Here is a 21870-nt window from a genome sequence, read left to right on the forward strand (position 1 = left end):
CACACTCCAATTCAAACTTAATGAACTTGAAACTTCAAACTTCTACAACTGATGCCGAAACCTATCAAATCACGTCTGATTAACCCCAAATTTTGCACACAAATCATATTCGACATTACGGACCTACTCCAACTTCCGGAATCGGAATCCGACCCCGATAACAAAAAGTCCACTTCCGGTCAAACTTCCCAAAAATTCAACTTTCGTCATTTCAAGCATAATTTAGCTACAGACCTCCAATTCACAATCCGGACACGCTCAAAGTCCAAAATCACCCAACGGAGCTAACGGAACCGACGAAACTCCATTCCGGAGTTGTCTTCACACAGTTTCGACCACGGTCAAAATCCTATTACTTAAGCTTCCGCTTTAGGGATTAAGTGTCCCAAGTCACTCCGAAACCACAAACAAAACCTCCCGGCAAGTCACATAAGCAGAAAAAGATACGGGAAAAGCAGTAAATAGGGGATCGGGGCTATTACTCTCAAAACGACCGCTCGGATCGTTACACTTACGTTGGTTAAAACTCTTCATTAATTAAGTATATGTAATAAACTTCAATTAATTACCAAAACAAATTAAGTACATTGGAGTAACACAAGAGAAAGTATACTTTCACTGCTCTAGTATAACGTCAATGCAACTTAAGGTTAAACAGAAACGAAAAAAGAGTAACGGCGAGTAGACGAAGAATAGGAACGAGTCGCGGCAGCAAAAACGATTTATAAGCTCAGCAATTAAGATGTATATGTCGCAAACATCAATTGCGATTTATATAAATCGCATTTACAAACTGCAATTTATAAGCCGCATTCGCATACTGCGATTTATAACTCAACTCACTATACTTGTCAAAAAAACGATATCTAAAAATGCATATGATTTTAGGTCGGTTTGATAGTAGATGTCAGGGCTCCGTACTTCTTTGGATGCACACACATCAACTCATAAATACTAACTAAAAGAGTCTAAAAATGCAAAGTCGATTAATTTGATAAATTCTAGAGATTACTTCAAGAATAAATTGATATATGTTTTTTACTCTAGTAATATATAGTCTTTGGTCAATCTTTAACTTCCTGCTCATCCTTTCCTTATCTTCTGAATATATATGTAAGAGCAGTTCGGTATACTAAGTATTCCGTATTTACGTAAGATTCGAATAAGAGTTACTATTCAAGGGGATATGATGTAGGTAGCCTACTATGATACAAGTTTTAGTGACTAATTTTACGGCTCGAACCCGTAACCTATAGATCACACGAAGACAGTTTGTGATTGTCTATATATGTGTCGAAAATTTTATTAAATAAGTAAAAGTAAGTAATTTCAAACTCAGCACATCAAATTAGTTATGGTAAAATTTCAAACTCAAATCTTTAAAATTAACATTCAAATCTATGAATTTTAAATTCTAAACATAGGCCTAACGCATCATCTCCGGTTCAAAGAACGGAGGCACAGTGACCGCTTGGCTTTTCCAATTCTCTACATTTGCTTTCCAACCTGTAACACAATCGTCAATAAATAAAAAAATCTGTTAAAATCAATCGTCTTTGATCCACAATTTTATAATCTATTGGCAAGTGGAGACATAATAAAGAGAAACCAAAAAATTATCCTAAATTTACGCTTAAATGACATTATATTTAAGGAAAAGGGTCAAATTTACCTATTTACCTTTGTTATACTATCGGGCCAAATTTTTTCGGACTGGTAATTGAAAAATAGCCAGCGTTTGCAAAGTCATTGAAAAATAGCCACTATTTTATTGCAACACGGACCGGTCCATCATAATATACTGGAGATTGGTGCACTTGTGTATGAACTTCCAGCATATTATGTTGGAACTCCAACACGCGAAAAGTTCCAGCATAATATACTGGAGATTGGAGTACCTGTGTATGAACTTCTAGCATATTATGTTGGACCGGTATATTATACTGGAACTTCAGTATATTATGTTGGAATATTTTCCGGATTTTGAACAGTGTTTGCGTTTAGATTTATCTTTACATGAAAAGTGAATAAATTTCTATTACTTTTGAAATTGTGACTATTTTTCAATTACCACTTGTAAATCTGACTATTTTTGAATTTCCCCGATATTATGGCTAAATTTAGTCTTGGAAAATAAAGGGTAAATTCCTTCTTACCTTCTTTCTTTCTTTCTTTCTTTCCCCTTCTATTGTTGTTGTCTTAATACTTTACATTTAAACCTTATTCGGTTTCTTTTTTTGAGATTTTCTATTGTTGGTGTAAAAAATATTTACACGGGTAATTATTACCAATGGTGGGATCAGCTCCATGTAGTTTGAGTTCTCTATGTTCTTGGCAAAGTGCACAAAAACAGCAGCAGGTATGCACAATATTATCTTTACATGCTTCCTTTGGAAAACCTAACAGTTTTCGTAGTCTCGATCTGTAAAGAAATCCATAACCAGGTTGACAGCCGATTGAGCACAGCAAATAGTAGATTGTGGTTGCTGCTATACAAGCTGAAAAATAAAAGAAGAATTAACCAAAATAGTCGCTCATTCTGTCGCCTAAATTAACTAACTATGTATAACAACTAGAAAAAATATTATGTAAAGATCCAAAATTAAATGATATAAAATAAAGAAATTAACATGATTCCGAGAGGATATATTAGTAAAAATATTAAAACAACATGCAAATATTGACGAGGGTCCTATAACGAGAAGCAATGCAGCATATTCTTAGTGTAAGCACTTAGTTTGTCTGTCAAAAAAAATTTGTTTAAGTTATATATATCGTCAGTATAATTTTTTTATACCATCATGTTATTTTTATATGTTGTAGTGGATAACCTGGTTTATTTTCAAACAAATGTCATATTTTAAGGAGGTTTACCTATAAATATTCTTTAAATGACCTAATAGTGTAATTTATTTTTCACACTGACGATTTATATAAGCGTCACTCTCAACTTTATGTTAAATTTCCATGGCCTAAAAACATTGGAGATCACTAACCAATAAGCAAAATTGACAAAGGAATTAAGGAAGATTATAAGCTTACATGTTTCTCCTTTTGATATAATCTCAGCATTCTCCCCCATAGTGATGCACGGAAAAAAACAAGTAGCCACACCTTCAAAGAGTCAAGAAAATTATCAAGATTTTAGCAAATACTAATGTTTTATTTAAGCGAAATTGAAGAGTTAACCTAAATAGCCGCTCATCCAAACTGCTTAAACTAAAAATAGCGTACAGATGTATAACATATGTACAATCCATGTATCTTATGTCTATAATCGTATATAAACTACATATACCGACTAGGAAAAATAAACAGTAAATTTAACCGTCTATTTGTGTAAAGATCCCTAAGAAATGCAAAACTATACAGTTGATGGGATCATCGAAGCAATCACAAAGACCACTTGACCATTGATCCTCTGTTGAATTTGCTGTTGATGGCATCTTGTAGAACAAAGAAAATGGAGGAATTGAAAGGATATTAAGAGGTTATTTTCAAATTATTATTTAGAAATGTAAGAATTTTTTGGTTGGTACATATCTTGTTTTTATATTAAGAGAAAGAAAGTTTAGGTCAAGATTTAATGGCCTAGATCTATGCTACATGTCTTCCCACCTATTCGTATAGCTTAACCAAACCATTGAACATCTACTGCAATTAATAACGAGCTATCTAAAGCCAACTCTATTAAGGATTATTTAAATGAAATCAAAGCGTGTTAGACAATACACTTGTCTCTAGTAAGGACTTCAAATTCCCTTATATTCAAACACAACTTTGGAAAAATAAATAGTATAATCGCTCTCAAAATAATAGTCGGAAAAATATATATTTTTTGTATATATATATATTTCTGTCTGTTATATACAAATATTATATAAATTTTATACACTTTTTCGGCTATAATTTTTAAAATAATTTTTCGACTATCGAATGTAAATAATTTTTAACGTGGGCTAAAGGTGATAATCGCCCTAAAACTTATTCTATTAATGAAATGATTTGTAATCACCAAAATATCTAAAACTTATTTTAGACTATAAATTTTAAAAATTATTCTTATTTTTAAACTCTGTACCAAATAACACAACATCACATGAGTTGAGTTGAAGGAAATATTTCGTTCTTGAACATTGTCTTCTCCTCGACTTTAATATATCATTAAGTCCAATCAAATAATATCACATAAATTCGGACGAATAGAAAATGTTCAATTCATTCAATGATACCGCCAAGTAGGTAACGGTGCATTAGATGTTGCGATGGCTCTAGAGAAGTAAAGGGTAGGGACAACTAGGGCTAGAAAATGTAGGGTAGGGTTATACGTTTTGATAATTTTTACTTATATTTGTAGGAAACACAACTAAAATCATCTTCAATCTACTCTTAATGAATGAATAGGGAATAATCTAGCTTACCTTATTGATGATTTGTCTTATTTTGGTTGAATCCGGTTCTTTCATATCGGGTTCATCTGAACTCAGTACTTTCAGTACGGAGCATAAATTTGTATGTAAAAATTCGCAACAATTACAACATATCATAAATATGAACTCGTAACTTTAAAAAATAATGAGTCGAAAGGCTAAAAATATTAAAGTTGAAACCATAGAGTTTAAATCATGTATCCGCCTCTGTTGAATAGTATTCACTGATTAGTTTAAATACTTTTGTTGTTATTTTCAAATTAAATATAGTCTTTGAATCACCACACTTTGAGATAGGCAGTCTAAACTTGTTTCAGCTACTAGTTAAGGTGAAACTATCCCCTTCCTTCCCTCCAACTCTTGAAACATTTGCATCCAACAAGAAGAGGCGGAGCTAAGTTTTAACTTTAATATTTATATATATTAATAAATTTCTTAATACAAAAATACTGTTTGAGCAAAAGTTATCGGGTTTGACCGAACTAGTCAGACTTCTAGCTTTGCCCCTGCCTCAGAGACCCTTTTAGAGTTTCTTATGTTTTATGCCATCTTTACGGAGTTACAAGTTGTGTCACAATTCAATGTTTCCATTTTGAGACAAAGCAATAACAGATCTTGGAACCCAAGTAGTACTTTCTTTCAAGATCCTTTTTTCGATAACCGTGACATTTAGGCCACCTCAATTAATTCCACGAGACACCTATTTAACTTGCACCAGCGGATCGAAATGGTGGAAGAGCCTTGGCTTATGAGAATGGGAATAAGATAACTAACAATATCAAACATGCAGTAATTCTTGATAATGAGTCAGATGTTCATTGTTTTTTTGAATTTTTTTAATTTTTTTCGAAGTTAGTGTTTGGCCATGAAAATTTCAAATTTCACTTGTAGTTGAATTTTGAAATTTTAAAAAACTCCAAAAAAGATATTTTTCAAAATTTTCACTTTAAATCACTCACAAAAATTTAAAAATAGCTCCAAATTGTATTCATGTCCAAACACAAATCTAATTTTCAAATACCATTTTTACTTGAAATTTTTTTTTACTTTTTCGGAATTTTACAATTCTTATGTCCAAATGCCCGCTAAGTAGTGACCTATTGGAATTTAAAAATACCTGTGTTGAGGTGGTAATCCTAACTCAGGTATTTGAGCAACCTAACTCTGAATTTTGAGCCATTAAGATATCTTACTTTGCAAGAACATCAAACGTATTTGTCCTATAGATATTATATTGCTAATAGTGTAAAAGATTGTTGTCACTATATCGTCCAACCCTTTTATTTATGTAATCATAAATGTATATCGATTAAACGAGATAGAAATGACACGTGTATATGTATATATATATGTACACACACAACACACATACAAATTATATACGGTTATACACAAATTATTACTATAAATTATACGCACATTAAACATCCACCAATTATATTTAGTTTAAACAGTTGGATGAACGACTATATAGGTAAATTCTTCATCTATTTATGCATGGACTTCTCTGGTATGAAATGAGTCATATGTTCATTGCTCGGCCCACAATATGATTAATCCAATATGGTCTACGTTAGCCCTTTTTCTCGCCTCTTATATGCTCTTGACCGGTGGCGGAACTAAGTAGAGTGAAGGACATTTAACCAAACCTCCTTTGTCTAGAAAATTATACTAGTCAAATAAGATAAAAATATATTTTTTTATTATATGTGAGATGTTGAATTCTATTGGTTCAAGTATTGTAATGAAGGGGATTCAAAAGTTGCTTTATGTCATACATTTAAATCCCAATCTTGACAATTTATTTTTTTAATTCCCTTGTATAAATATCTCCTGACGCAATCTTATAGTGTATAATCTTGTAAAAATAAGCCGTAATAATACTTTCAAGAACACAAGACAGGAGGAAAATTGAGATCAAAATAATTATAGTCCCCATTTTAAGCTAAGTATATCATGATACATCAGCTTCATCCTATCAAGTTACATTACAAAAATAGATCCAAGAAACAAGAGTAAAATACAGAACAGAATAGACAATAAAGCCACTAAAAGTGGAATACTTCCTTTGTCTTTCCTAAATATCATCCCTTCAATTATAGGATAATTCACCATCAAGATGAAAAATGAAAGGAAAACTTGGCCAAACAAATCACTCAATCTGCCTTCAAAAATCACTTTTGCACTTCCCAAGACAAATGAAACCATGTTCAATATGACCAATGTAACCAAAGGAACAATTAGCATTTTAGATGCTTGAAAATCATAGATTCCCATTTGGTATCTCTTCAATTGTTCATTATCAACAACTTTATTTGTGGGCAAGAAACTTGCTTTTCTAAAGCCAAACAATTTCAAGATTGCATCCAAACTTCCATAGAAATAAGCTGTTATTGACTTTATCATCCATACTCTACATTCATTCCACCATGTTCTCATTGTTCCTCCAGTGTGGACAACATCCCATAAGTATTTGGTAAGTGTTGACAAGAAAAGAAAAGAATATACAATAAACCATGGACTTGAGACCTGTGAAAATTGATACAGTTTCAATCAGAGTCTATCTTTAAGAGTTAAAGTCTTGGGCAATTAAAGTTTATATTCCCTCCATTTCATTTTATATGACGGTGATTGACCGAAATGCTCAAAGTTAAAGAAAAACAAAGATTTGTGTTACATTCCAAAAGAACCTTAGAACTTGTGGTTTGGAGCATTCATGGCATAACATTAATAAAGAGCAGTCCGGTGCACTAAGCTCCCGCTATGCGCAGAATTCGGGGAAGGGCTAGACCACAAGGGTCTATTGTACGCAGTCTTACCCTGCATTTCTGCAAGAGGTTGTTTCCACGGCTCGAACCCGTGACCTCCTGGTCACATGGCAGCAACTTTACCAGTTACACCAAGGTTCTCCTTCTTACCATAACATTAATATGGCTATAAAAAGCATGTTAGTCAAAATAGAAAGTTTACAGTTGTAGAGTGCTCAATGTAGAAAAATGTAATTCCTTTTAAACAAGACTAACAAATAAAGAATAATTAACTTAAATAGCCGCTCACCCGGCTGCTTAAACTAAAATAACCGATTGATGTATAATATATATATAATCCAGGCATAACATATATACAATTGTGTATAATTAGTGAATAATCTATGTATACCGGCAAGAAAAAGCAAATAGCGAATCCAACCGACTATTTTGTGTTATGATTCGAAAAATAAAGAATACCATATAAGATGAAATAGTGGGAGTATTATATTTTACCTTAGGGTAAATGGGAATGCCATTTAGGAGACAAAGCTGAGGAATGATAGCTAAAAACCAAGCTGGTAAGCAGTAGAGAGGCTGAGATGCAAGGTAAGCATAACACATGCATTCAAGAAGAGGCATTCTTGAGATCAAGCCATAAATTAGAGGGCAAAATCTTGAGAATAAAACTTCAATTAGTCCAGAACTCCATCTTGTGCCTTGAACTAATGTGTCATTCAAATTTGTTGTTGCACTGCCTAAAAATGCTGGCCTTGTAGGGTTATAATAGACAGATCTCCAGCCTTTACAATGCAAAATAAAACCTGTGAAGTAGTCTTCCACCACTGAATGGTACAAGAATCCTATCTATATAATGAAGCCAATATTCAAAGTTAGCACAAATATGATAGAACAAATTAAGAATTAGGATATACTTAGATGAGGCAAATTAAAATGAAAAATTAATCTAAATAGCCGCCCGCCCAACCGCTTAAATCAAAAATAACTGACAGATGTATAATATATGTATAATCCATGTATGGCTATGTATAATCAGTGTATAATCTATGTATATCGGCTAGAAAAGTAAACAGTGAACTCAACCGGCTATTTATATAAAGATTCCAATGAAAATCAATCTATTTTTTTAGTAATTCGCTTAACCTGCCCAAGTTTAAACATATTGGATTGTAACTAGTTTGTTGACTTGACCCAACGGGTTGAACTCAAAATGACCCAACATATTATCGGGTCAAAATAATGTAACACAATGTGTCAAAATGCAACTCAAACCCAAAATAAAAATCAAACTTGGAAGATTGAATTATGAAGAACTTAAACTAATAATTTAAGAAAAATACATTAGCTTTCACATTCTTTTTTCAATAAGAAAATAAAAAAAGCAAGAGACTAGGCTATTTATCGATTTAACCTATTTTGAGCCCAAACAAACTTTGAACGAGTTGAATCATAACCTATTTATCGCTTTAACCTATATTGACCCGCCCAAGTTAAAATCACTACCTATTTGCAACCTCTAATTAGTTATATTTACTTGGTTTTCAGCATTAATGTGATTATTGACTTGCCTGGTTTCCCCATTGTGAATCCTGCTCATAGGTGCAAGAGGCTAAAACTTTTGCTTCTTGGATCTTATTGTCAGCAAATTCCTTGATGTCAGTGTCATTTTGCTTGTGATTAGTGCTTGTAAGAGTATTTAGGAACTCATTTGAGGATCCAAAACACTTCTTCAGCTCACTAATATCCATGTCTGATTATAAAGTTAAAGAATTATGATTAGTGCATACTGCAGAGCTATGTTGCACGGACTCTTCAACGATGTTGCCAAATCCGTGTCAGGTCCTCCAAAATACACTACTTTGAAGAATCTGACACGCACCCGACAATAATTTTTAGAAAGTCTGAGCAACATAATTGTAGAGCATATAAGAGAAATTTTTGTTAAGGGAAAAAAGGCCAAATGTTTTCTATAATTGAGCAATACCTTTGTGTATACCAGTCCCATATAGAGCCTTTCTCTTCATATAGAAGCATGTACCAGACAAAATAGGTCCTATAAGCCCATCCATCCCTGGCCACTTGACCTAATAATAACATCAAAACCTCAGTTATACACAAGTTTTTGTCGGCAAAAAGTTACTCGCACCAGATGTTTGTATCAACTCAATAAATACACGACATGCGTCTTCACAAATATGGTTTATCATTAAACTATAGTAATTAATACATATTCGCGCCTTAATTTATCACTTATCCATGATAAATTTGTATGATTTGATACGAACACCCAAATATATGAGCAAATATTTACCTGCTTTACTTGTCTATATAGACATATGGAAGCAGATATCTCGTGGAATTAGTCGAGTATGCATGAACTAGCCTGGACATCGCGGTTATAAAAGAAAATAAACGTATGGATATGAAAATCTTACCGCAAAAACTGCTCTCAAGGCAGAATCATAAATATCATTCTTGCTAATGTTGTGAAATCTTTGAGGAAACTGAACAAATGCAAGTGAGGGAGAAATTTTGGGATCAAGGTGGAAACACATTGCTTGGCGAGCTGAAGATGGATCATTTGAGTGCATATCACAATCCAAAATTAATATGTAAGGAGAATTGCTTATGATTCCAGATATTCTAAGCTGCAAAAATATCATTAATTACTCAGTCACATTTAACAAACTAAAAAGAATAATAGTAAAATAAAACGAGTTAATATTGGGGAAAAAAATGTAATATTTCCGTTTTATCTTATGCGTCTTAGTTTGACAGAGCACGGCATTTAAGAATATACTCACTCCATCCCAAATTAGTTGTCATGTTTACTTTCTCGAGAGTCAAACTATGTGAACTTTGACAAATAATTTAAAATGTATGTTTTCATCATAATGACTTGAGAAAAATTACAATTTGTCATATTTTTCGTGTAATTTTTAAACATTTAAATTTTAATTGTAAAATATTGAGTTGATCCAATCCAATTTAGTTTCGAAAATTAGTCAAATGACTCTCGAGAGGTGAAATATAGCAACTAATTTGGGATGCTATAAGGAGTAGAGAAGATTCTAGAATCTTGTGATGTTAAACATGTCATATCATTCTACAAGCGAGTGGGTAAAATAAAAATATTTATTTTATAAGGTTATTGAATATAAAAAGTTATACATATAGAGAGAGACTAAAAATAAATGTAAGACGCATAAATTAAAATGGAGGGAGTTGCTATTTATGGAAAGATAAAAGAGAGTACCAGAACATTGAGGGCTCCTGCTTTGAAATGGTGAGGATGAGCAGAATTTTTCTCCCTTGAAACATACACAAGCAAAGGTATTTTAACTTTGCTACTATTTTTACCTGTCTGGCCTATTATCTGCAAGAAATTAAAACAGGCAAATTTGTGTTAATAAAAATTAAAAGAAAAAACTTGATATTAATTCCACATCCAACAATTTGATTTCGTATAATACAACCTTGTACTATATATATTGGATTCTATATAAAAAATTATAAAAAAGAGAACAAAAACTTAAATTACATATGCAAAATTAGAAAATAGTATTACTAGTAATTGATGTATCATATCAAGTAAGTTTTACTCATTTTAAAGCTAGAGATTTGGTATATAACATATCAATTGTATACCCCAAAAGTATATAACCTACATAATTATTATATTTTCAAGAAATTATTTTTGGTCGTTAATTTTCCGTTAATTTTCACTAAAAGAATTGTACCTCAATAACGGTATTATGGTTTGAACCAAAATGGAATATCGTATCCTCTGTCCCTCCATTTTCTTGAGCTTTCCTCAATCGCTCCTTGAAATCCTCGTACTCTTTCTGCGTATTTAGACCATAACATCAAATTATATAAATCTAACTTGCAGAACTTTTTCTTTATAATAATATATTTTAAAAAAACTAGCTCCTTCAAATTTTTAAGAAAATAATATCGCAAATAAAGAGAATGATAGAAGTAATTCTACAAAATAGATAAAGAGAACAAATAAAAATTCTTAAATAAATCAATGAAACGAAAATTGATAAAATAAAAAATGCGCAGTTTAAAATCCATTCAAATGAAGTAAAATTGATCTTTGGGTGAGTGGATATAAATAATCTATCTCCAAATTCTGTGTTCTTTTCCAACATGTTACTAAATTGATTCCTATAAAATTTTCAATTTTAGTAAATTCCAAATTAAAGGTCAAAATTTTACTACTTTACTTTCCCGATAAACATATTATTGTCAAAAGGTAACGATAAGCAAAATTAAATCCCTACTATTTTAATGAGTCACTTAGCATAAAAAGAAGTAATATTATATTATTTATATTCATTGGAGTGTCAATATGCACAAGGGCATTTCCCACCTTCCCCAATTTTGGTCCCCAAAATGGGGATTTCCCCTCCAACCATTCCCCAATTTTTCCCCAAAAGAGAATATTTCGTTTTATATTCTTCTCTCTCTCTTTTATATTATATTATTATCTTTTATTTTTATTTTATTTTTTAATTTTCATTAAACAAATTCCATCTTTTATTTTCATTAATTTGTAATTTCCATTAAAACGATTCCATAAAATTTTAAATAATATAATTTGTAAGAAATTATTACAGATTAACTAATAATTCAAATAAAAGTGATATCATTGTGATACAAGATTAATTAAATACATATTACATAACGATAAAATTCATTCGAAATACTACATAAATATTGAACTTCAACCTCTAGTATTATTCCATAAATGATCTATTAATGCCACATTCACTCAGTACTATAATAATTTTGCTGTACCTAAAAACGACATGTCTTGCTACTAAATTATTGTGTTATTTAACGTAATTTTAATTTTAATGTATTTTAATTTAATGTATTTTCAATTTTAATGTATTTCTAATTTTAATGTATTTTCAATTTTAATGCATTTCAATTTTAGCAACATCAAATATTTTATATTTGCACCTTTCATTTTTTGTGATGGTTATATCTTTTTCATACAATTATAACTCATAATAAAATTAACTACCAATTTTACATATAAAAAAAAAATAGATGCGCGATAATTAATTTTTCAAATTATACGTCAAAGTTAAGATTAAAAATTAATTAGGTAAATATATTATACAAACATAATTAAGTATATATAAAAAGATAAATTAAAAGATTAAATAATAAAAATAATAATATTTTTTTGATTTTGCACTGGGTGTCCGAGTCTCTTTGAGCCCCGACTAATCCCGGGGGTGCACAGGCCCTCGGCAAGGAGTTTCCCGTAAGTGCACCACGATTAATTCAGGTTTTACCCAGTCCGATGGCCCTCAGAAATTGTTTGCACCCAGTGGGTTTCGAACTTGAGACCTTGAAAGGGAGCAAACCCAAGGCTCAAGTCAATTGCCAAAATGGGGAATAGTAAATTGGGAGATGAATAGTGTCTCCAAATTTGGGGATACTATTCACTCCCCATTTTGGGGACAAAAATGGGGGAGGATTGGAATGAAATTTCCTCATTTTTGTCTCAAAAAATGGGGATATCCCCGTTTTGGGGACAAGGTTGGAGTTGCTCTAAGGGCATCTCCAACCTTTACCCCTATTTTGGTTCCCCCCCCCCCCATCCTCATTTTGGGGACAACTTACTCCAACCATTCCCTCATTTTTTCCCCAAAAGAGAATATTCTTTTTTATATTCTTCTCTTTCTTCAATATTATATTATTATCTTTCATTTCAATTTTATTTTTTAATTTTCATTAAACAAATTCCATCTTTTATTTTCATTAATTTGTAATTTCCATTAAAACAATTCCATAAAATTTTAAATAATATAATTTGTAAGCAATTATTATAGATTAACTAATAATTCAAATAAAAGTGAAATCATTGCGATACAAGATTAATTAAATACATATTACATAACGATAAAATTCATTCGAAATACTACATAAATATTCAACTTCAACCTCTACTATTCTCCCATAAATGATCTATTAATGCATTACGAAGTGCAAAATGGGTATCTTCGTCCTTAATTCTTCTATGTCGAGCTAAAAAATTTTGAAATCTTTGTCCTTAATTCTTCTTTTTCATACAATTATAACTCATAATAAAATTAACTACCAATTTTACATAAAAAAAAAATAGATGCAAGATAATTAATTTTTCAAAATTATATATCAAAGTTAAGATGAAAAATTAATTAGGTAAATATATTATATAAACATAATTAAGTATATATAAAAAGATAAATTAAAAAATTAAATAATAAAAATAATAATATTTTAATGGGGAATAGTAAATGTGGAGATGAATAGTGTGTCCCCAAATTTGGGGAGACACTATTCACTCCTCATTCTGGGGACAAATATGGGGAAGGGTTGGAGTGAAATTTTCCCATTTTTATCCCCAAAAATGGGAAAATCCCCATTTTGGGGACAATGTTGGAGTTGCTCTATCTCCTCTAAAAATTTACAATCCATTTGGATTATCATATGCAACTCAAATTACCCCCTTAAAACACTTGTCAAAACATAGAGAGAAAAATTTAAGATTTTTAGCTTTAATTTGATTTGATTTTTTTTTTTTGTCTCCCATCCGTTGTCCAGTACTCCTATTGGAACTCGACTAAATTCGGATTCGCATCAAGAAATCTCATATGGGAGGATAAAGTACTCCCGGACAAAAATGGCTCTATACACTAGGATCAAACCTGAGACTTGTGGCTAAGGATGAAGAACTATTTATCGCTCTAACATAACCCTTTTGGTCTCTTTGGTTTGTTGAATATAGTACTTCATATCACTCCACAAAAATGAAAGAATATTGTACCCAAAAATAAAATGAAAAAATATTAGTACGATTTATCATGTCTAGGGATTCTGTTCCTTGTTTTGAGTATTTTATTTTGCATTACCTTTTCATTGTCCCTTTAATTATACAAATGGGACCATAAATTCACATGTTTAACTAATAAAAGTGTCTCCCCTAACTTATATCTGTTACATGAGATATAAAATAAAATTTCTTTCTTGTCAGTTATCTAAAATTAGTGGTAGATATTTTATAAGTACATATTTTGCAGAAAAGTGTTTACGCACAGTGCCTCACACAGAGTTAAAATAATTGTTGATTATCGCACCGGAATCTTTTCACATTACCAATAAATTTTAATTTGTGATAGTAGGTTAGTTATTATTGCTTATTGGATTACTAGTTAATACTCTCTTATGTAATTTTATCCTAATTTATGTGACATAGTTACTTTTTTGTCAGTTAAAAAAATAACATATTTTTATATTTAAAAGTAATTTTACTTTAAATTCGAATTTACCCTAAGTATTTGTTTTGGCTTATTTTAAATCATAAGTTTAAAAAAATATTGGTTTGAATTAAACATTCCACATGAAATAGAATAGAGGAAGTACTACTCAAAAATTTTACCTATAATTACTTAATAATATGACTTGATATCGTGCAAAATTTTAAAAAAGGAACAGCATGGTGTATAAAGCATACTGCAATCACACAGGATGCAGGAAAGGATTGGGATGTAGACAGTCTACGCTAATGCAAACATTAGTGGTTGTTTCCACGATTCGAACTCGTAATCATTACAGGAAACTTTTTACCGTTACTCCAAGACTATCCGTTAATGCATAAAACTTAAACTCACAAATTAATGACGGATTAAGGTAATACCTGAATATTTTCTCTTTCTTGAAAGAATTCCTTGCTGCTATTAATCTCATCAACTCCTTGAAAATATGCCTCAGGGCAAGTCTTCTTTATCTCAAATTTCCTACAAAAAGGAACCCAAAACTCTGCAAATTTCCATGTTTCATTAATAGCATAAAGTGTCAAATTAGAACCACCATCATCAGAAAGATACACTGACAATTTTTCAGTAGGATAATCAAGTGCTAAAACCGATAAAATAGTGTTCATAACACCTAACGGCGGCTCCTTTTTAGGATCCGCCGTGCAAACGAAAACGTCAATCGCCGGAAGTTCATCTTCCGGCGGGAGTCGTTCTGGAAAGACAGAACGACTAACTGGGGCCCATATATAAGCCGAGTTTAGGAGCCAGAGAAAAGAGAGAATTAATTCGGAAGGGAAAATTAGGAGCCAATAAGGGAAAAAGGAAAGTGGTATTGTATTGAGATGAATTATGAGTCTATAGTAGAACATGGATAGTATAAAAATTGAGTGAATTAAAGTGTGTGTTATGTGGATTATGGCTGAATATTTGTGGACTTTGCACTCTTGCAAAGGAAGAGTTTCCATTTTGGTTTAAAGTTTGCTCTGGCTTTATTGAAGGTGTTGAAAATGAAGAAGATAGTCTAAATTCAGTTTTTTTTCTCCTATATAAGAAATGCCTAACGTGCTTAAACATTTATATTTTAGACCTTGCTTTTCAATATTATTACGTTTGTTGCCATCGAAGAATTTGGTAAATAAAGGGAACTTTGTATGCATTTTCAAAGCCCACTTTGTTAGTTCGGTTTGGGTCGGTTGTTCAAACCAAATAAAATATGTTAATTTTTCAAATATTTGAACCAAATCAAATTAAGTAAATCTATTTTTTAAATATTTGAACCAAACCAAATTAATTAAGTCGGTTTTTCAAATATTTGAATCAAACCAAATCAATTATGTCGATTTTTTATCGATTTGGTTTTTCGATTTTTTCGATTATTCATCTGGTTTTTTCTTAAATATGAGACATACACTATCAAATACATATTCCGGTGACTACATTTTCAAAATAACACTATCAAATCAATGGCTCTTTGAGAAATCTATCATTTATCAAGATATATTGATGATAATTGAATCAAATAGTGATAAATAGTTAAATTATTCAATTAAAAATCAATTATTTTTAACATGCAATAAATTCTTGTACTTAACAAAAGAAAACTATCGATCAAACTAGAATGTAAAGGCAAGAATTAGATTATTTTAATAGCATATTTTTAACTAAAGTAAATTACAAATGACACATGCATAGGAGTACATTAGCTAACACTTATTTTGGAGTATGTATTATATCATCAAAAGAATTATTGCTCCATCCTAAGAAAATGATGGAAAATTATGAATTTTTAAAGGACCTTATTAATGCAGATTCAGTTATAATTTTCTTTTTTTTAATAGTACTCTAAAAAAATTTCAAAATAAGTAAAGACTCGATGCTTGATTTATAGTAGGGCAAAATATAGAATTTGCCGATTAGGACGAAACAAATTTGATCCGCCTCCAAAGTACATAAAATATGTGTATTATAATGTATATTTTTTTGTAAAGAAAGAAGATTGACAACTTTCCAGCTAGAGACAAATAATTTTCCAATATATATATATATATAATCAGAATGTACAATAGAAATTGTAAAATTATTCTATTTGGCTAAAGTGCCTACTTAATTATGAAACATTTGCTATTTCATGAAGAAATAGCTTTTGTTTTATAAAATTTGAAAACAAAACATCAAAATACAATTTAAACTATTTTACTATTGAGAAAGTAAATAAAGTCCTATAGAAAAAATTATTAATTTCTTTAACTCGTAGTTAGGTAATGTAGATATGTAATTTTTTACTCTCTCTAAAATTTTATGCCAATTATTTATTTTAGGCCTAATATGGCTATTTTGGCTAAAGGAAACCAAATGAAATGCGGACCTCACCTTATCTATCCGTAGGAAACTCCTACTCACTGATTTCTTTCGGGGTGGGACCACACATTTTGAATATAACGCAATACAGGACAATTGGATATTTGGATTAAGCTTCATCACAATATATTTTTCTAGACCTAAGTGAATAATACCTCTTTTAATTTTTTCTAGATTTAAATTTTAGTCATGTAATAGTCTTTACATTTGGTAAATATATGGGATTGCACTAGTGTTAAGCTTGGGATGAAATTTATTTATGTTAAAGAGCTCTAGTGTGAATTTGACACCTGTTCGTGAATTAAAAGAAGGCAGAAATTGACATCTTGTGACTTGATTGGTTCGTAGCGGTTAAACACTAAAAATAAGCAAAAATGTTCGGACGTTATTTCATTTCCTCATTATCGCTAGGAGCATGCTTAGGTCGATCATATCCGGAGTAGGCAACTTTAAGACGTTTTCTTTGTTTTTGGCTCCAGAGGCGAAAGGTTTTTTCCTTAGTTGTTATTTATCCGGGGAATGCCCCGTAGTACTTGTATTTAGAGGTTGTGACGAGCATCGTAAAGAAAGCAGTGTAGGATAGAATGGAAATTTTAGTATATTTTCTTTTAATACTTTTCTTTTCTTCTCTTATTTTTCTTTTATTAGGTGGGAACGACCTCGAGCCTCTTTTGTATTTATTTTTGCTTTTGTGTGTTTATACCTCAATCTGAGTATTCTTTAAAGTCAACCGGATCAAGTATGCAGCCGTACTAGTTACGGGACTTGGGGAGTGCCTTACACCTTCTCCCCGAGTCAAATGAATCCCCTTAGAATCTTTGGTGCAAATCAGTTTTTTGAGTCAAATATGTTTTTAAAGGAAAATTATTTTTAAATAGTGACTTGGCACACCTAAATTTTATTTCAAGTGGCGACTCTAAGAAAATCTCTTTTAAACAACACTTTGTCACTATCAATTTGAAAATCCTTTCGAGCTATAAAATCACTTTATAGTTTTTAAAAGAGAGTTAAGGTGTAAAAATGGGGTGTGAGAGGTAATACAAACTGAGACAAAGAAATGAGAAAAAAATAATAGAATATTTAGCAATATTTATGAGTTTAATATAAATATCTCAGGATTAGATTATATTATTCGTAGCTTTTATTCGTCTATAGTTGTATATGGTGAATGATCAATTAATGTGAATTTCGTTTAGACATCATCATAAAATATGGAGAAAACAATATTTGAAGTTGGAGTTACATAAATTTTAATTTTCGTCTTCTCACAAAGTTACAAGTGGCATCTCTAGCTTATATTTATAGGCGCATGTACTCTCAAAATTTTTCTTCTTAAACGTGAACTTCATAATAAACAAAAAAATAGAGTTTTTTGCAGTTTTTATTATTAATTAAAACTAGTATTTCTTTCCTCGGTAATAAAGTATTATCTAACTTCAGCATATTTATTTCTAAAATCTTATAAAAATAATACTAGAGTCCTTTTTTTGATAAACAAGGGAAGCTTATGTTCTTAAATTAAAATTAATCTTTCACTTCTATCATTGTAAATTAATATTAATCTAACTTTAATAATACCCATTTCTAAATCTTATAAAAAATAGTAAAAAGTAAAATAGAGTCCAACTTAACGTAAAAACAAAAATTAAATAATCACCTTACTTGTAATGTTATTTTCCTTATTAATATTTAAATAGCTTAAAGAGTATATAGAGAGAGAGACTTTTGAAAGCAGTACATTTAGCAGCTTTCATGAACGTCTTTATGATCAATAATACGTTTTATTTTAGTTAAATTAATTTGGCAAAAGTAATTATGGCTTTTAAATCAAAAAGGCATTAATTAATTTTTTTCCATATCTATCCTTGATTCAATAAATAATTTTTTATGAGGATATACAAAGAGTAATTTACGATGATATAAAGGATAATTTAGCCAAATAACACTTGTAAGTAAAAATTTATATTATCAATGCATGTATATTAAGAAAACAATTTATACATACTAATTAGCAACAACTTAAACAAAATGTTGTTGGGCTCATGTGCAGAATGGGCTATTCTTTACTAGTTATAAGACAAGTTACATATATGATCTGTCGGTCAAAAATAATTATATTCGTTAGCAAAATATACACTGATTATATATATAAATATGTATGTTATATATTAATATAAATAAAATATATTTTTTCCGACTATTATTTAATTTTAGAGCGGCTATATACTGTCAAACATCTCTAGACCAGTCTCATTTGTTCCGATATTTTTTTGTTGTTATAATAAGTGTTATTATAAAAGACATATATTATAACATAATACAAAAGCGATTTCGAGTATAATATGATTTTTATAGTGAATGATTATTATATAAGGATATTATTATAGAGAAGTCTGACTATAGTATATATATATTTTTTTTATATAGCCTCAATGACGGATTTAAAATTTGAATTTTATGGGTTCGGGTTCAATATTTTACTACGACTCATTTAACTGGAGTTGAAATCGATGAGTATATTTATACTTAGTTAATAATTTGTTTAACATATATATAAATCTAAAGCAACATTATTGAGTTATGACAAACCTATAACTTACGCATAATAAAACTGTCCCCCTCTTACCGTCAACTTATAGACAGACATCCTAACAATGAGATAGAAGAACGTACGTGCGTTCGTCGGTCGTCACGGTACGATATTTAGATATTTTGATTCGGTATTTTTATTATTCGGTTTCGTAAAATACTATACCAATACCGTACCTAATGAAATTTGGTATGGTTCAGTTTTTCTCCTTTCGGTTTCGGTTTAATCGGTTCGGTAACTTCGATTTATTCGGTTTGAATACTAATTAGTGCATAGAATCATAGACGATAATATTCTTAATTAAAGTACTCAAAAGTACAAAACTAAAAATATTTGTTGACAAAAGTTTTGTCCAAAACCAACAAATACCAACCTAGAGAGAGAAAATTTAGAGAACTATCTTGTTACTTGCTTAGAGTTAATTGATAAACTTAGAGAATAAAGGAAAGTAAAAAATTAGATTTCTTATATTTATGTTATAATTAATAAAATGTGTATTGTATAATATAATATATATTTTGATACGCTATCGATATTTCGGTATTTAATTTTAAAATATTAAATACCATACCTAATACCAATTTTTTTTTTAAACTTAAACTAAATACCATACCGAATACCAAAATATCGAATATCGAATATAAAAATTTTTGATTTTAATACGGTAATTCGATATTTACCAAATTATGCACGGCCCTAGAAGAACGACTCTCCAAATGTAATGCAATAATTACGGTACTCCTATGACATGTCCTCATGATGTTACAAATCATCATCTTTTTTCTTGTCTTTGTTGATAAGGAAATGTTGAGTTAAGCTGACCTAAAAATACTTTTAAGATAGTGTAATATTATATTTTGGATAAGTTCAAATAATTTTTTCTAAGAAGTCTCGCAAAATTAAGATTATTATATATCTATATATATGTGAAATTTTATTCGAACGCATAATAATATCTTCCTCGAATTAAGTTTTACGTGCATCAACAAGCCCCTGTAACAATTGGACCATCAACAAGCCCCTTGAACTAAGTTTCACGTGTCATATTCACACGTGTCATATTCACACGATCCATGATTAATTTTTTAAGTTTCATTGTTTGTCACCCGCATAATCTAAATATTTATGGCCACTGAAGCCTAAAGCTAACTTTTTCTTTGTCGAGCCCTTGTCATCATTCTACCAAGTTATACTCATCGTCTCCTCAGAAACATCAATTATAATATTAGTTGTTGGGCTAAGCTAACTCAAAAATACTCTTAAATACTATGTAATATTATCCATTTTAGATCAAATTCGCATATTTTTTTCCCAAAAAGTCGTACCTTTAGAATTATCCTTACGCCTTATACGTCCGTTCCAATCTTTTCAGTAGGAAATACTGATATTAGGATTCAGAAATATAAACGCATTATTGCACTTCTAATATATTTTATGAATTGCCAGATATGATTGATTATTAATTGAAAAAGAATAAACGGAATACGCAATTTTTTCTAGACAGTCACGTGGGAACATGCAGTGGTTTGGAACCCAAGGTTCATTATTCTCATCGCCACTGTATAAAGGACAATTATAAATATTTGGATTAAGATGAATGTTTTGTCACGAGTTTTAAAATTAAAATATTACTAATGTTGCCAACTTAATTACTTTAACATTTTTAAAATAATCATCTCATACCGATATTAATTCGATTAATTCAAATTTAAATTATGTTAAAGTTCATTAAAGGAGAGCATGCTTTTCGCATACAATCCCAAAAATCGAATGCAAAATTTTTTAATTAAGAATTGAGAGATTTTATTCATCACATTATTTTTCTCATTAATTGCAGATAATGTGAATAATATTTATAATAATCAAGAAGAGATTCTTCACCATATCTTTGACATTTATAATCAACTTAACCTTTACCCTCCGATGTATTTTACGACAATATTCAAAAAGAAAATCAGACAGTTTTCAATACACTCTTGAGTGTCTGTTCTCTTTTAATCCCTCCTTCAATATTTTTTTTTCTGCTTTTAATATAGACTAGACGCTTTCATATAAAAAACAAATAACTTTTTTTGTACATGTGTTAATATTCCTCGTTTTTTAGAGAGGAAAAGTACCTTACACTAATAAAGAAAGTGACGCTTAACGATATATAGAGAAAGACATTATAAATTCATGCCAGAAATTCTAGTCCACTAATTTCAAGTGTGCTAAATGAAAGTGACAATTAGTTTGAATTATTAATCATATCTTAGCTCATCAGTGATGACAAACACGCTGCTAATTTCTTACTGGATTTGAGTAAGAATTATTGGCTTTACGTTAATCCATATGTTACATGCATGCTAAATCCGCCTCTATTGATATTTCACCTGTACCATAGTGTAGCTGGACTGAACATT

At 30.3% G+C, this 21870-nt stretch overlaps 2 protein-coding genes across 4 annotated transcripts; both read right to left on the bottom strand.

Annotated features, from left to right (window-relative positions):
- Positions 1 to 1348: 1348 nt before the first annotated feature.
- Positions 1349 to 3522, bottom strand: LOC104110204 (cell number regulator 2-like). 2 transcript variants are annotated; one of them, XM_009619654.4, is made up of 4 exons: positions 3371 to 3522; positions 3043 to 3114; positions 2289 to 2498; positions 1349 to 1506 (listed from the first exon to the last, which is right to left on the bottom strand). In XM_009619654.4, exons 1-4 carry the CDS (start codon positions 3444 to 3446, stop codon positions 1427 to 1429), a joined length of 438 nt encoding a protein of 145 aa, XP_009617949.1. In that variant the 5' UTR covers positions 3447 to 3522; the 3' UTR covers positions 1349 to 1426. The 2 variants fall into 2 exon arrangements, with proteins under 2 accessions (XP_009617949.1, XP_033515601.1); XM_033659710.2 differs by having other exon boundaries at positions 3329 to 3516.
- A 2819-nt stretch (positions 3523 to 6341) lies between these two features.
- Positions 6342 to 15540, bottom strand: LOC104110203 (cellulose synthase-like protein G2). 2 transcript variants are annotated; one of them, XM_009619653.4, is made up of 8 exons: positions 14901 to 15540; positions 10939 to 11043; positions 10455 to 10574; positions 9634 to 9846; positions 9183 to 9282; positions 8767 to 8948; positions 7694 to 8044; positions 6342 to 6959 (listed from the first exon to the last, which is right to left on the bottom strand). In XM_009619653.4, the coding sequence occupies exons 1-8, from the start codon at positions 15483 to 15485 to the stop codon at positions 6414 to 6416; spliced, it is 2202 nt and encodes a 733-aa protein (XP_009617948.1). In that variant the 5' UTR covers positions 15486 to 15540; the 3' UTR covers positions 6342 to 6413. The 2 variants fall into 2 exon arrangements, with proteins under 2 accessions (XP_009617948.1, XP_070041971.1); XM_070185870.1 differs by having other exon boundaries at positions 7694 to 8040; positions 8763 to 8948.
- Positions 15541 to 21870: the final 6330 nt, after the last annotated feature.

Source organism: Nicotiana tomentosiformis, chromosome 9 (assembly GCF_000390325.3).
Source record: "Nicotiana tomentosiformis chromosome 9, ASM39032v3, whole genome shotgun sequence".
NCBI lineage: Eukaryota > Viridiplantae > Streptophyta > Magnoliopsida > Solanales > Solanaceae > Nicotiana > Nicotiana tomentosiformis.